We start from the raw sequence: 15,965 nt of genomic DNA, 5'->3' as shown, positions 1-15,965 counted from the left end.
GGGCTTTGATCCTGCCCCTAGGGGGTAACAGGAGCTCAAACCCCTGAATAAAGGGCTGTGGTGCCCATCTGCACCAGACAATGTAGCTCGCTGCCCCTGTGACTCTTGTCCGCATTGGGTGGCTGGGGATGAGAGAGACGCTCTCTGCTCACGATGGGTGCTGCCTGCTTCCATGGGCAGGGAAGACAGAGACGTGTGTAATCACAATCAGAGCAGCCCGACGCCAGGCCTGGCCAGTGACGTGCTGATTGGAGAACTGGTCCCGTTGTGCCAGGTGCTGCACACACACCTAATGAGAGAGTATCTTTATCCCCATTCTGCAGATAGGGGAAACTGAGGTGCAGAAGGATTCAGTGCCTTGCCCAAGATCTCAAATGGGGAGTCTGGGTCAGTGCTGGGAATTGAATCCAGATCTCCCAGTCCAGTATTGTACCCACAAGCCCTGACTCTCCATCCATGGGATGCATTGGAAGTGAAGGATCCTCTGGGACCCACAGCCATTGCTTGGGGTGGGGTGGGTCTGTCTGTGGTTCCCTCCCGCTTTGACATCCAGAGCGACTCATCGATATTAAGGCTGGAAGGGATCATCACGAACCTCTAATCTGACCGCTAGAAGTCACCATGTCTTGGGGGGGCTGGGGGCACACACAGAGGAGGGATGCCGCATGGACCAGGTGCTGCTATTAATCCCTCTTCTGACCAGGCCTTCCACATCTTTCTGTTGTAAATCACGTGGTCTCATTCCACTGTCTGCAGCAGTTCCACCTCCCCCCGGCCCCCCCAAGGGTTCGCTATCTCTTTAAATGGCTCCAGCCCCAGGATAGCTCTGTAAAAAGCTCTGCCGGCATTGATGGGGATGCTACAGCTGACAAGGGGCCTCGGAAAGCCGTGGGGGCAGGGGCTCAGCTGTGCAGAGATGGGGGTATTGAATAAAGAGGGGGCAGGGAGGAAGGACTGTTTGAAACCCCCCTCACGTCGGTGGCAGGGAAGGGAGGGGGAGAGGCCGGGCTGGGGCCCTGTTGTACCGAAGCGTAATTTTAATGAGGAGATTAGCAGTCTCTGCGTGTCGCTGGCTGGCTTCTGATTGCGTGTTTGTGTTTTAACGGGCACTGTGTGCCCGCGCTGCGGATGGGCAGTAGCGGGGAGGGCCACCTACAGGCCCCGCAGCATTGGAGGGACCCTCCCTGTTCCCCACCCCAAGAAAGCAGGGTTTTCACTGGGTGACGTGGTTGCAGTCTCCGGGAGGGAGGCTGGTGGTTTGTGTTCTGCGAGGGCCCGGTCCAGAGCTTGCAATTGACAGAAGAAAGGGTGGGAGGGGAAATGGAGGCCGGGGGGGCACGGTGTACGGGACTTGCCCACAGTGTCGCAGCAGGTCAGAGGCAGAGCTGGAAATAGATCCCAATCCGCTGGCCTACGCTCTGGACTGAGCTGTCTCCCTGAAGGTCCCTGATCGATGTTGGGAGGGGTGGGGTTGTGCCTTTTACCCCACCCAAGACCCTCTAACTCCTGATGTAAATGACCCAGTCTTGGCTCTGCCACCTTGGTAGCAGGCTGGATCCTGACCATAGGCCCCCCAGCCCACCGAACTCTTAACAGGCCTGTCACAGAAGGCAGGCCTGTGCCCTCTCGTGTCTTTTGCCCCACAGTCTGGGTGCCTCCAGGGGCTGAGAGGCCATTGGGGGGGTCGCTTTCCCCCCCGTCAAGCCAGCTCTGTGCTGTGCCATCCCCACTGGGCGCCCAAGTTACCCACACAGGGCCCTGCATCCTCCCAGAGTAGGGGGGCGCCGAGCAGTTGCTCCCATGAGGTCCTCAGGTCTGGACCCTGCTGTAGGGCAAGCGGGGGAGCTTCTGGCCACAAACAGCTTCCTTGGCCTCTGCACTCTCTTTGCCTGGCTCCTTGGTTAGCTGAGGGTGTTTCTCATATGGTTTTGTATGGCCATCCCTCTCTGTATGGACTGCTGCCCTCGGAATAGCGCCTCGCAGCTCAGCACGTGTCCCCCAGACCGGCTCCCGTATTCAGCGATTGACTCTGTGGAGTTGGGCCCTGAAGCCGTTGGGTGGAGTGGGAGAGGAGCTTGGTTAACCCTCTGAAGGAACACTCGGACCCCGGGCTGGATTTACAAGCCCTTGGACAAGATGCAGTTGGCCTCAAAGAGTTGGTGGGGAAGGGGTGTGAATGGTCATGTGTCTGGCCTCATTAGGGTGACCAGACAGCAAGTGTGAAAAATCGGGGCAGGGGTGGGGGGTAGTAGGCGCCTATATAAGACAAAGCCCCAAATATCAGGACTGTGCCTATAAAATCAGGTCATCTGGTCACCCTAAGCCTGATGCATCCCCTTCTGGCCGATGTCCCCACTCGCTAAAGCATTGCTCGTCCGCCACATTAAGTGCACATGCCTCAGTGGGGAGTGCTCTCGCCTCTGCTGCCCCTTGCCTGCAGCCTCTGTGGGGAGTGCCCACCATGGGACCAAAGTCCTCCCAGAAGGAGAGAGGCGAAGAGGGATAGGTAGCCCTGGGCAGGATCCTCCTAAACACCCCCTTTCCATGTCCTGTGGGGACCAATTGGATCCTTATTACCCCCTTCCCTCCCCCCCGACCCCTGCAGGGCAGGGGAGGTTTCCCCTCCCCTTAGATGAACTGTACTTTCCTTGTTTAACCAGATCCCCTCAGCCATATATGTGGAGACGGGATATTGACGCGCCCCCACTGGAAGCGTTTAATACCCATCTGTGGCTCAGAACGTCCCTCTCTTAGCGTGTGATGCCAGGAGCCTTCCAGCTCCCACCAGCCTGACCGTCTGCCCCTCCTGCTCACCCCCTGCTCTGACTCCCTTCTCCGCGCAACTCAGGGGCTCTCGTCTCTCTCTGGGGCAGCTGGACTAGTAGGGGCAGGAAACAGCTCCACTGTCAGATCTCCCTCCACCCTGTGCTGCCTGGTAACAGCCTGAGCATGGCCTGGCGCTGCCTTCCCTAGCTGCCTCCCGGCAGCTTGAGGGGCCCCTATGGCCAGTCCAACCCCTCCTCCCCAGAGTATCTGGCTGAGAGGATGCCCGTGGGGCCTCCAATAACTCCTAGCCCCCCTGCAGTCCAGCTCGTTACTGCACTGAGTGCCGTTCCCAGTGAGTGGCAAACCTGAGCACCGTAATTTATGCAGTTTAATAACCGGCAGCAGCCACTGGGCTGACAAGGAACTCAGAGGGTGCCTTAGATTTGTGTACAGCTGTGATTAACAGCCCATCCTGTGATGGGAATAGTAATTGGAGTGGCTGTGTCGGGGGCTGGGGGGGCGGCTGTGTGGTCAGTCATGCCACTGATTTGACTTCCTGACCTGAGCTGAGTTCTCCCTTTTGGAGTTCCTGGTCACTAGAAGGATTGGGTGGAGGCCGCATTAAGTCCAGTGGAGCTCTGCGGCTGGGCAGCTGTATGGACCGACTCCGGTGGAGCTCTGCCGGTTCCCTAGGATAATGCTATTTCCCCTCTCCTGGAGTGGGTTATGGCAGGATCCTCCGAGCACCTGGGGCCCCTCCCAGTACTGGAGGTGGGGGGCAGTAGCGCTGATGGCTGATACTCTCCTGGGACGAAGAAGAGGGTGAGGAGGCTTGAGATGGAGAATCCATCTCGGAGCGAGAGAGGCTAGGGGCTGGGTTGGGAGGAAAAGCTCCAGTTGGTCCTGGGTCCTGTTTAGCCTGACTCCATCCCCCTTTCGATAGCGCTGTGAGGGGTGCAGCCCATTCGGGGCAAGGGGGTGAGGGAAAGGGAGGTTCAGAGCATGACAAGATTGGCTTGTGTGTCCCCTCCCCCTGCAGAGAGGCAGGGCCTAGCGGGACTGAGAGCCGGGAACTCTCTGCTTCCAATCCTGCCTCATCTATGGACACCTTCAGGGAAGCTGCTTCCCCACCTCATGCCTCAGTCTCCCCCATCTCATGGGGACCAACCCAGGGGTCAGTTAAGCACTGGAGCTTTGCCCTGGCCACTTCTCCATGTGGTCTTCTGATTGGCTCTTCAGTTGATGAGATGGGACAGGATATGAGGGTAGACCGATGGCTGGTCTGTTGGGCCGTGCCCTCCAGATTAAGGATGTGGGGAGGGGGGACTCACGGGGACTCTGCCCACATCCCTTTTCTGTGGATAGGAGGCAGCTGGCAGGGGTGCCAGCTTAGCACTACTCAACAGTGCTCTGGTTACTTACGCTAACCTCTGTTGCTGTATCTCTGGAGGAGTGTTCACGCAAGACGCAGTGCTTAAGGTACTGGACTGGGACTCGGGATTGGGGTTTAATTCCTAGCTCTGGCACAGATTTCCCTTGGGCAAGTTAAATCTCTCTGGGCCTCAGTTGCCCATCTGTAAATTAGGGATAATGATCCTTCTTTTGTCTTGTCTAGTTGCAAGCTCTTTGGTGCAGGGATTGTCTCATTATGTGTCTATACAGCACCTAGCGCAGCTGGGTCCCTGATCTCGGTGCTGCCTTAATAATGGAATCTCCTACTGTCTGTGGAGAAAATGTCATGGTTTGTTTGAATGGTGGAGCAGAAGGCTGCCACTGAAAATCAGCAGCCCGCCCTGCGCCAAAGGAATCAGACAGGCTGTGCCAGAAGGGATGAGGTTAGCCCTTGAGTTCAATGTGAATGCCCTTTTTGCGGGGCTGAAGTTAAGCTTGGGCACTGCTTTTTGGTGATCCTGGTGTGCCTGGACATGGGGCACCCTCTATCTCCTAATGGGTGGCTTGCTGTCTTTCAGGCATGCAGCAAGAGGAGAATGTCGGCACACAGTATCGCTCGGTCATCCACACGTTCGGAGCCCAGCAGAGGGATGCTGCCCTGAAGTCGAAGGCGATGTATCAACAGGCAGGTTTGGAGCAGAGGCTGTTCCCCTGGGATGGGGTGGCGCAAACCAGGCTGCTTACGTGTTATCTCATCCCTCAATGAGAGATGGCTGGGAGCTGCTCTCTGCATTCCACTCACCTGCAGGTGTGAGGGGATGCTCATCTCACAGACTTACTGTCCCCAAAGATCTTCAGCTCTCAGTAAGGCAGGGGGCTGGTGTGGGAAATCAGTGGGCTTTTTTTCCATCCAAACTCCGACCTTGATCACAAACTCTGCTCAGCAGACCAGAATATCCAGATGTTTCCGCTAAAATGGGCAATGAAATAGTGAACCGTGTATATCGCCATCAGTAGGCTCCAGAGCTAACAGTGTGACTGGGGAGCTGTTTGCACCTCTCAGCGGCTGCTTCAGGCTGCCTGCCAAACGGCTGGAAAAGCTTTGTTTGCAGTTGTCAGGCCTAGAAATGTCACTTGTTAAAGCCCTGGGAGCTCCTGCTCTGCAGAACCCAGCTGGAGTGGCGTTGCTGTAGTGTGCTGGCTGTATTGACCCTCTGCTCTGGCGTCTGCGCTGGGTCTGGGGCCGCTGCTGTAGTTGCGAAGGAGGCTTCTCGAGCCAGGGCTGCTTTGGGAATGCAATGTGCTCTGTGGGTGCAATGGATGCCGGGAGACTCCCTTGGTGCAAAGGGTAGGGGCTGTTCCCCTTGCTTCTGCTGTGTCGGTGCATTCCCAGCTGCTCCCCCTTCCTGCTCTGGGTAGGCTCTGCCCTCTGAGCTGTGTCCTGTGGTGAGGAGGGAGGGGAGACAAAAGGGAGGCAAGGCCTACTTAGTTAATTACCCCAGTAAGGCCCTTCCTGCCTTTCTGATGAGGAAGGGGGCTGGGGGGAAAACGAGTTTCCTTGGCAACCTGCCGCCACGGCAACTGGCAGCTGGGGGTGGGGGCAAAGGCCATTGACTGAGACAGGTGCAGCATCCCGTGAAAATGATTCACTGCCTTAAGCGGTTTGCCCCCAGCCGCTGTCGCTGGGACAATTAAAGGCGACCTGTTTAAATCCTGCACGTGCCGGGCAGACGCGGCACGTGTGTGTGTGGGCGGGGCGCGGGGTTGCGGGCAAGGCTAGTGGAGCGAGTGTCTGGTGGGCTGCACAGCCTTGGGCTAGTCAGTTGCAAGATCAAGGGGCTGTTTTTACAAGAGTGGCCCCTGCAATCTCTGCTGAGCGCTGCGCTGTGGGTTGAGCAAATCCTGCGGCAGCAGGACACTGGGCTGGGAGCCAGGGGAGCCAAGTTCTAGACCTGTGGGCCCGAGGGCCAGGCCTTGTCTGGACTAGCATTTTAGCCACTGGCACAAACTTACGGGTACAAACTTGCAGCTCTCCTTGGGCTGATGCTAGGGAAAGCCACACTGGTGAATCCTGTTCACACTAGGGGCCCGCACCGCTGTAGCTACACAAGGGCCTAAATATAAGCATAGACAAGGCTGAAGTCACTGCTTCTTTGTGCCTCAGTTTCCCCATCTCTAACGGGGTGAACCCCACCCACTCGTTAAAGTGGGTTGGGCTCCACTGATGGAAAGAGCAAAGCGAGAGATTTTACCCCCTCTCCAGACAGTGAGCCTTAGCACTGCTCTACCACATTACATCTCCCCGGGACACGGGGTGGGGAGGGGGGCTCATCCTTCCAAGCAAAGGTGATCTGGTGTTCCCGTTTGCACATGGCAGTACGGGTGACAAAAAACAAGCTGTTACCATCTCCCAGCACCTCTGGTAGCAAGTGCGCACTGCACGCACCGCCCCCGTCAGCCATCTATGGCCGCTTCATCCAGGCCAGGACTTGGGGTGACTCTGGTTGGTGTTATTAACCCCCCCGAAAGAATCCCCTGTTCTATTGCACAGCTGAGTCCTGGCTCTTCTCTAGAGCAGGGACACGCCGAGGAATCTCCTAGGAGAATTGTTCGTCGGTCCCATAATGCCTAAGCCACATAGACACCTGCCACAAAATAGATCCATGTAGGACCCGGTTCTCAGGGGTGTGGAGCGCCGGGAACTCAGGGGACTGCTCGGCGGAGCATCAGCGCTCATGGAAATCCAGCCCGTACAGTTATGGCCTCCCTGGGTGGAGATGGGCTGAATTCTGCTGTTTCCACGGTGATGGTGGGCCTAGCTCTGAGCCGCCGCGCTGGCACTGATCCAGCATCCCTCCATCTCCAGGGGGGTATGGTGGATTTCCAGAAGTGTGACGGAGATCAGAATCCATCCACGTCCCGGGGATCCCCGGTGACGTAACGAGGCGCCGTGCCAACAGCTCTGCTTCCCGCAGCCTATTAGCCATGCAAAGATATTCCCTGGCAGGGGGAAAAATATTCCATCACCCCCTTCCCGAGGCTCAGCCTGGGCCTGGACTCAGTGACAGCAACAACTTTGCATTTATTAATGGGACTGAGGGAGCCGAGCAGCGTGGTTGGCAGGTGCCTCCTGGGATTCTGGCTCCATTGGTCTCTCCGCTCAGATTCCACCTCCACTGTGAGGAGAAGAGTACCCAGCACAGCACTGGCCGTCTCTCCCGGGACAGCCCTGGGGCATTTTCCTCAGCTGCCGTGGTGACAGGTGTGCTGCCGATGGATTTCCCCATTCCTGGCTCTGTGACCTGGGGCAAGTCACGTCCCCGCTCCGTGCCTCAGTGTCCTCATCCATAAAATGGGGGTAATGCCCCTGACCACCTCTGTTATTCTCCTCTGAGCTATGTGGATGAGAAGCACTAGATTAGAGCTTACCTGGTCCCTTAGCCAGCCACTAAACTCAGCCCTCCTCCCTGTCCTGCATTTCCTCTGCAAAAAATCCCCAAAGCCCCCGCCTAGGCAGGGAGGAGCTGGGGCCTGTCCTGATCTGGGCAGGAAAGGGACACTGACCTCATGGCCATGTGCTGCTCTAGAGGCCAGGGCAAAGGCATAGGGGGTGAGGGACCCTGCCCCGGCTCTGGGGCTAGAGGTTGTGGCTCTCCAGGGCTCCCATCTCATCTCTACCTGGGCTGCCACCAGCAGAGGTTCGAATCCTCCTCCCTTCATTTCCAGTGGCCTGTAGTTTGGGATTGCTGCTTGCTGGGTTGCCACCACAGCTCCTTCCCTAACTTCAGCCCCTGCTGGGTTCCAGTTAATTAACTGGGCCTCCTTATCGGCTCCCACACCCGGCATCCCCCCTCCTGCATGTGAATTAACTCTGCCCGCCGATAAACTGCCTTGTTCTGGACCCCAGAGAAATGCAAGTCTCCCCGCTCCTCCTCCCATCCACTGGAGTCTCCAGAGCCACCGACTCCTTCAATGCAATTAACGATGCGCCCCACATCAAAGAGCTGGCTGACAGGCGAGCGCTGATGGGAGCCACAAGAGGCTTTCCCCCGACTGGAGACAAACCCCGCTCGCCTCTAAGTCAGCCCCTCCCCTTCCCCAGTATCCTCCTCCTAGTAGACACCTCCGCCCTGACAAAAACCCCCTTCTCAGCACCTCCACCCATCACGGCTTGGCTCAGTGGGTGATTGACAGCGGCCCTGACAGGTGGCATTCCTTCTTTTCTTGGAGCAGCCAGTTCAGCCCTTTCAGAGGTAGCTGTGTCCAGGGGCTAGAACTCAGGTCTTGGCAGCTGGAGATGTGGGTTCTATTCTGTCTCTGCCATAAACTGACTCCGGGGCATCTCTGCCTCAGTTTCCCCTCATCTGCCAAATGGAGGATAATGGTTCCGAGAAGCCTTTGCAAATAGCTGATAGGAATGGATGCCCTATTGTACCAGGTCCTGTGTGGACATAGTTTGGTCCAGACCCTGCCCCAAAGGGCTTGCACTCTGAGAATATGTCTACATGCGCAGTAAGCCCAGGGAACTCAGTGTTTCCAGGCCCACACTGGAGTGTCCACACTGCATTGCAAACCTGGGTTTACAATGGCTGACCCTGGCACTCTCGGTTGTGCTAACACGTCCGCACTGTGCAGACCTCATGACTCGGGTCTGTGGCTTGCCCTGTGTCCACACTGCAAAATGACAGGGCTTAGCCCGGAGTCAGGAGTGGGATCTGGGCTCTGATCTGCCCCCTAGCAGGGTCCTACGACCTGGGTCCTGAGTGCTTGCTGAGCCAAGTTGGACACGGCTGTGTGGGGCTTGGGCTCTAACTAGGTAGATGTATCCTGTGGAGACAAGGAACATAGGAGAGTTCAGGGTGGAGCAGAGCTGCACCTCGATGTATCCACGCTCTATAAGAGGATTTGCATGGTAAACATTAACAGCAGTCCCCAGGTTACACTCTTGGCCTCTCCTGCCTTCTGAACAATGCTCCTTTGATTTGACTAATTCTCTTCTGATTTTGGTGTGTGGTATGTTTTCGCCGCAGCAGAACAGACTCCCCAGCACTGTGATCTAGTAGGGAGAGCTGCACACTGCAAAGCTAAGACTTCCGAGCACTAGCAAGGGAGTTTGACCAGAGCACAGGTGCGGAGAATTGGGACTCCTGGGTCCTACTCCTGGCTCTGTCGCTGCTTGACTTTGGGCAAGTCAGTTTCCCTCTCTGTAAAATGAAACTAACAATCCTTAGCTCCAACCCAGGGATGGCTCAGAGGCTGCCCTAATGTGCGCTTAGAATCATAGAAATGGAAAGGACCTTGAGTCCAGTCCCCTGCCTTCACAGCAGGACCAAGTACCTCCCTGATGGATTATTTTGTCCCAGATCCCTAAATGGCCTCCTCAGGGAGTGAACTTTCAATCCTGGGTTTAGCAGGCCAATGCTCAATCCACTGAACTCTCCGTCCCCCACTGAGCTAGTGGGAGACCTGTTAGTAAAGGCCTTTGAAGTCCTTGGCTGAAGGGAGTGATCAAGGACCAAATCACTCCGGATGAAGAGCTGCACAGCCAGGACTGGTGGCCCTTGTGGGGTTACTGGCTCCATGGAAGCCATCTGGAATACTGGGGATCTAATAACACTCCGCTATGGAGGTAGGACATGCTCCTCCCTTAAGGGAAGAATATCGATTCTCATGATTCTTTTTTTCCCCCTTCACCCCTTGCCCCACAGAAGCCTTTGTTGGGGGAACTGACCTCCTCCCAGTAAGGTGGGGGCACTCGGGTTCTTAGAGCAGGGCTTGAACCATAGACCTCTGGATCTAGAAATAGGAGTCAGTCCTGCCATCGCTAGGGGCTAGGCCCCTGGTGTCAGAAGAGCAGCTGCAGTAGTTGACTCCTAAACATCCTAGGTGGGCCATGCACTAGAGGGAGACCAAGCCCACCGTTAGTGTATGGGGGATTACTGGAGACTGGTGGTATTGCATGTAAGCTGTGAAATACCCACTCACCCACCATCACGCATGGGGGGACAAAAATTGCTAAGCTTTGCGAGAGTCCAGTCGCAGCCTTGGGAGCCCCTGCCCATGGTCACCGAAGGGCAGGCGCTGGAGGAGAAGCCAGGTCCCCAGGTAGTGATGTGGAGGGACAGCTCTGAAGTGCGCATTCACCCCTGCTGTCTAACTCTGAGGCCAGACCCCTGTCCTGGCTTTCTCCCAGAGAGCCCAATGCACAGGGTCGTGCCTGTGGCTTAGCCAGCGGACCATGTTGAGGGCTAGGATTTCAGGGGGTGTATCCCAAGGGGCTTAGTACCTCGGCACCTGGAGCCGCAGTAGGAATGAGTTTGTGATGTGATGTGCGTAGAACTTGTCTGTCCTTCCCCAAGTGGGTGCAGATGCCTCCCCCATTTCAGCAGCGGCATTTCTGCCCTGGCAGGTTCCTCATGTCTGTCTGTTCCACGCCGCGGGTCTGCTGGCTGAGCTGCTCCTGCCGGCAGGGGCCTGGCTCGTGCAGTGGAGCAGGCATTCAGTGAGACACTGTCTGGGGTTCATTCATGGCAGGCTGGAGAGGGGCACCCCAGGGATGCCCTCTCTCGCCTCATCTGGGCGGTTGTCTGTGCTCAGTGCACCTAGTGTTTTGCAGAGCGGGTGTGGAGGGGCCTGGCTTGGTCTGAGCTCAGACTCTGCAGAGGGGGGTTAGTGATGGGGGTGGACAGCTCCCTTCTCACCCCACAGCCTGCCCTGCCCTTCCCCCTCCCCCTCTCTTTCCTTCTGTGCAGGGATCCCATGAGCCTAGCCTCGCCCACATACACACTGGAGTTAGGGTGACCAGATGTCCTGATTTTATAGGGACAGTCCCGATTTTTGGGTCTTTTTCTTATCTAGGCTCCTGTTACGCCCCACCCTCTGTCCTGATTTTTTCATGTTTGCTGTCTGGTCACTCTAACTGGGGGGATGGATCTGCACAAGGGCTTTGCTCACATAATGCCTCTGTTTGGGGGTGTTAGCCGGGTAGCTGCCAAGCCAGGCTTAGAACCTGTTAGGGAAATGGGGCTCTTACAGCCCCCTTGTGGCCAGCCTGGTGTACTGCAACCCCTGCACAGGTCCCATTGGTATCCAGCGTGGGCCTGGCAGGGGCTGGAGGAGACCCTCAGAAACACAGTTCTTGTCAGGGGCGGCTCCAGGCACCAGCGCTCCAAGCACGTGCCGGGGCGGTCTGCTGGTTGCTGTTAGGGCGGCAGGCAGGGTGCCTTCAGCGGCATGCCTGCGGAGAGTCCGCTGGTCCTGTGGTTTCAGTGGACCTCCTGCAGGCGGACCCTCCGTGGTTGGGGCGGCAAAATGTCTAGAGCTGCCCCTGGTTCTTGTCCCTTAGCTCGGCAGTGACAGCGGCTGTCTAAGGAACGAGGGTGGTGGGTGCAGTCCTAGTCTTAAAGTTCTTCTCTGACAGCCTGGATGGTGCTCGTCGGCTCCAGTTCGTTACTCTGACACATGTTCATAGTGGGCCCATCGCTGAGGCGTCTGGGCTGGGTATGCAGGGCCGGCACTGGGAAAGTGCTGTGGGAGCTCGAGGCAGGCAGGATTTGTGTTGGCTGAAGGGGCAGTTTGACATGAACACCTCCGGTCTCCCAGGGAGGCGACCAGTTGCTGGCAGGTCTCTTCCTAGCCCGCTCCTTCAAGTTCCTGCTCCTGTTTTTAAGGTGGCTTCCTTCTGGGGGACTTGCTTAGCGGTCAGAGCAGGGGACTGGGGGTCAGGACTCCTGGGTTCTAGTCCCAGCCCTTTAGCTGACTCAGCCAAGGCCATCCACCAGCGTAAAGCAGGGTTCACACCTGCTGCCTGCCTCCCAGGGTGCTGCAGAGCTTAACTGCCGCACGTTGCTGCAGCTCTTGGGACTTGGCGGCCAAGAGCGTCCCTGAATGGAAGTGAATAGAAAACACTTCCCGCCCCTCGCCCCCGATCCAATTGAGTGCCTACTGCTGTGTCTGTCCAGCGCCCCTGCTCTGGAAGGGGCCCTGGTGTCAGAGGAAGCAGTAGCTGCTGTCATTTCTCTCTCCCGCTAGCTGCTCCTGGATTTTGTCGGTGGTGTCCCTGTTGCGGTTCCTTTCCCCCAGATCACGTCACAGCCTCTGCCCTGAGGTCCCGGCCTGGATCTGTGAGCTTTCCCCACTGCGCCTGTCAACTTGTATGCCTGGCTCCAGCTGGTGATGCCGCCTGCTCCCCTTCCAGGAGCACTAAGCTTGACATCCTTTCCTCCTGTCTCCTCTCGTTAGGAGCTGGCCAAACAGCAGCTGGGGCCCATCACCACTGAAATCCAGGCGGCCGGGGAGTTCTATTATGCAGAGGATTACCACCAGCAGTACCTGCACAAGACCCCCAAGGGATACTGCAGCCAAAAGGGGACCGGCGTGGCCTGTCCCATCCACCCTGCAGCTCAACAAGAGTCATGAAGGGAGTATGCCTGGGAGTCGTGGCGATCAACACCCACGAGCAGTTGCCATGGGAACGGAAGCAGCCTAGCACCTCGTTTTAAGCGACCAGCGGGAGCGCAGGTGGCTTTTCTTTTCCCGGCCACCTCTGGACCCAGCTGGACGGCCTGATTCACAGACGTGACGGGTTCTGCACCAGGCAAACTGCCCCTTGAGTCCCTTCCTGCCCTGCGTTTCTGGACGGTTACCATAGCGTGGGGGATGTCCAAGCGCATGCTCTGGGTCTGATCCCTGGCAAGGCTCCAGGGTTCAGAGATCACCCCTCGGTCCTGTTCGCTTCGCGGTGGCCTCCAGGCTGAGGTGGGGGGTCTTGCCCTGGTCCTGTTGGCCCTGATTGAAGAGGAAGCGTCCCAGAGCTGATCCTGCACAACCACCAGCTGCTGCTGGCTCCTTGTCCTGATCTGCTCACACCTACGCGCCCCCTTCCCTCCAGAGCCTCCTCTGAGGTCACTTCTATTCACTGGGAGGCTGGAGCATAGGAGAGGGGGTAATTCGCTTGCTAACTGCCTGGAGAATTTCCTCACTCCATTGCCATGGCCACCACAGCATCTGTTACACAGGGGGACTGGCCAGGGGATGGGGCAGCCTCGGCACCACAACTTGAGGCAAGGCCAAAAGTTTTCAGCCGCCTTTGCTGCTGGATTTGGGAGGGTCTGGACAGAGGTGCCCAGCCCTGGGGGATGCAGGGGACTCAGGGCAGGCAGCAAATGCTCTGCTTTCTCCACCTGGGTTTGCTAGACAACACTGGGAAGGCTGCAGCCTCCCCTCCCTGTGGCCCCCCCGCTGCCAGCGGGAGCCTCACCAGCACGTTTGGTGGAGAAGGAGCTGGGCCATCGCTGAAGGTTGTTGATGCCTCCCCATAGAGAGAGCGGGGACCTATTAACTTTCAGCCATTAGACTCCAGGGCAAGAAGCCCCCTCTCCTAGAGCTTAGCCCTGGCCTCCAGCCACCCCCTTTCCCCCCATCACCCTTGACAATGACACCAGTTCTCCCTGCTCCACTGGTTTCCTGGATCCCTGGTGGCCCGGAGAACGAGGCTCCCCGAGCAGTGGACACAGGTGTTGGCCGGGTTAGCAACCAGCAGCCCTGCCCTGCCCAAGAGCAGCAGGGTTTGTTAATGTGCCCTGGGGGCAGCCATGGGAGGGGAGAGCTTGTAATGGGCTCTGCCCGAGGGGACTGGAAAAGCAGTTGCTGAATCCTGACTTGCTGTCCCTGGGCTCCCCTTGGTGCATGTTTGACCTCTTCCTGATCTGAGCCCAGGAGGGGAGGAGACGCATCTTGTGGGCTGCTGTCTGCTCGCCTGGCCTTTACTCTCTGCTCTCCCGCTGCCTGGTGAAGGCAAGGGCACTGCCTGAGGAGTCACTTGCCCCAAGCCCTGGCTGGCCAAGGGGGAGCGATGCTAGCCCTGGGCTGTTCCCTTGCTCCCTGCTGGGGCTGCCCTAACTCATATGGTCCTGGGGGTCCTGCCCCTCTGTCGGGATTCCCAGCCGGTGGCAGACCCCCCCAGCCACTTATTTCACCAACTGTTCCCCAGGAACCTGCAGTTCCTCCCCACCGCCAGATGTGTCTATTGCTTCCTCAGGACCTGCTGGTGCCCTCTGAAGAGTTTGCTCCTGCCCCTCACTGCAGCGATCGCCAGCTCGGCCTTGCTCTCTAGCTGGGCGGGAGATGGTTGTCTTCCCTACTTCTACCTGGCCCTGCGTCCTTCCTGAACCCCCTCCCGGTCTTTCTAACCCAGCCAGCGCCGTCTGCCAGGCTGCCCTGCCCCTGAGCTCCCATCACATGCTGTCCTGCCCATACCCAGACCCACCACCCGCTAAGCACAGGCGCCGCTGAGCCCAGCTCCCCTTAAAGGGCCAGCCCCTCTTTCCCCCATCGTGGCGGCAGCAGCCACCACCCAGTCTAGTCCGTTCTTTGGCACAGAGTCTGGCTCAGTGCCAGTGTTGCCTACTGCCAGCGGGTGGGTGTGCGTTGAACTCTGCTGGGCAGAGAGGTGGTGTTTAAATTGACACTCACCTGGGTGGGGCTGGCCTTGTTCATAATCGGCCCCATGCCATTTTGATCCTCTGAAATGATCCAGCGTCTCCTGGGCTGCACCGAATAAATGAAAGGATTGATTGATTAACAGCAGGGGCTCATGTTGTGTCTCGGCTGATGAATGTGTTGGTGTCTCAGCGTTGATGCAGCTCCTAGCCTGTGTTGGGGCTTGATGGGAGGTGTGATGTTACAGGGGTTCAGGGTAAAAGGGGTAGTGCACAGCAGGCTCCAGAAGCCAAAGGCGCTGGCTTGCTCACAGCTCTCGTGCCTACTGGTGCAGTTACAAGACATTGCCTATTCAGTGCATGAGTGTAAAGTGCCCATGGCTTTCATGCTTGGGTAGAGAAAGGGGGAGTTAACTCGGCTTCAGATGTAACAAATCCTTGATGGCTAGTGGCGAAGGGGTGCAGATATCAAGAGCTATTTCCCAGTAGGATTCTTCCTGCCCTGAGAGCACAGACTCCTGCCCCTAGAGCCAGAGGTGAATCCCCATTAGCAGTATAGAATCTATGACATGCCCAGTGGGAAGGTCTGATTCTGTCCAGCAGAGGGCAGTAGTACCCAGTACAGTCCGTGCACAGTCATTGCTCCCCTGCGGCTCTTCCTTTCAGCAGCAAGGAGCTGTGATTCTTGGCCGGGAGGCCGAACTGGTGTGTGGGAGGAGGAAAAGAGCCATAAACCCGACCACCCACTGAAGCTCCCTCGAAAGTCTGGTGGAGCCTGTCTGCCCTGAGTCTCTGTGGAAGTTACCTTGGCTGGGGCCCAGCAAAGGGGACTCCCCCGGCCTCACATTTCATCCCAGGGGGCACGCAAAGCACTGTTGCAGGGCAGCTTCCACTTGCCGTAAAGCCCCACGTTCCAGGAGAATGGGGGACCGATAGGGCCAACCCCCTCCCCCAGACCTGTGCCAGAGGCCGGCTTCTTTCCTCAGCACCTCAGTGTTGATCTCATCCTCTTTGCCTGCCCCTGTATCTTCCTCTCTGGCTGAGACCAGCTTTCCAGGCCCTGTCTGTGACCGGGCAACAGAAATCCCAAAGTCACGTCCGCACAGGAGTGTCATTATGGCTCCGGTCTCATGTGCAAATGCCGCCAATGGGGATAGCGGTTGGGGAGAGTAGTAGGGGTGGAGATAGATTATTTGGAGGGGGAGGAATCTGGCCATGGCTGGTTTTAAAATAGAGCCTGTCCCTCTTGAATCGGGGTAACTGATTGAACGGTTCATTGCCCTGCAATTCGGCTTGTTCATGTGGGCTCCGGCGTTGACTCCCCCACGGCGGTGATGTCGGCACACTGCCAGCAGGTGGTGCCGTTAC

At 57.5% G+C, this 15,965-nt stretch overlaps 2 protein-coding genes across 5 annotated transcripts in view; both read left to right on the top strand.

Moving 5' to 3' along the window:
- Positions 1-14,725, top strand: part of LOC116838004 (peptide methionine sulfoxide reductase MsrA-like) — a 51,041-nt gene extending 36,316 nt beyond the window's left edge. For 3 of the 4 annotated variants that reach the window (XM_032802965.2, XM_032802963.2, XM_032802968.2), the window contains exons 5-7: positions 4,737-4,843; positions 12,400-12,922; positions 12,956-14,725. In XM_032802965.2, the coding sequence (XP_032658856.2) occupies positions 4,737-4,843; positions 12,400-12,576 (284 nt within the window). In that variant the 3' untranslated portion in view covers positions 12,577-12,922; positions 12,956-14,725. Of the gene's footprint in view, positions 1-4,736; positions 4,848-12,399; positions 12,923-12,955 lie in introns of those variants that run through there. The other variant, XM_032802964.2, reaches the window with a different exon arrangement.
- Positions 1-15,965, top strand: part of YTHDF2 (YTH N6-methyladenosine RNA binding protein F2) — a 276,572-nt gene that overhangs the window by 124,105 nt on the left and 136,502 nt on the right. The window lies entirely within an intron of this gene.

Source organism: Chelonoidis abingdonii, chromosome 25, assembly GCF_003597395.2.
Source record: "Chelonoidis abingdonii isolate Lonesome George chromosome 25, CheloAbing_2.0, whole genome shotgun sequence".
Lineage (NCBI taxonomy): Eukaryota > Metazoa > Chordata > Testudines > Testudinidae > Chelonoidis > Chelonoidis abingdonii.
Note: the sequence above shows the minus strand (reverse complement) of the source record. Positions and strands in the feature narration are given on the sequence as shown.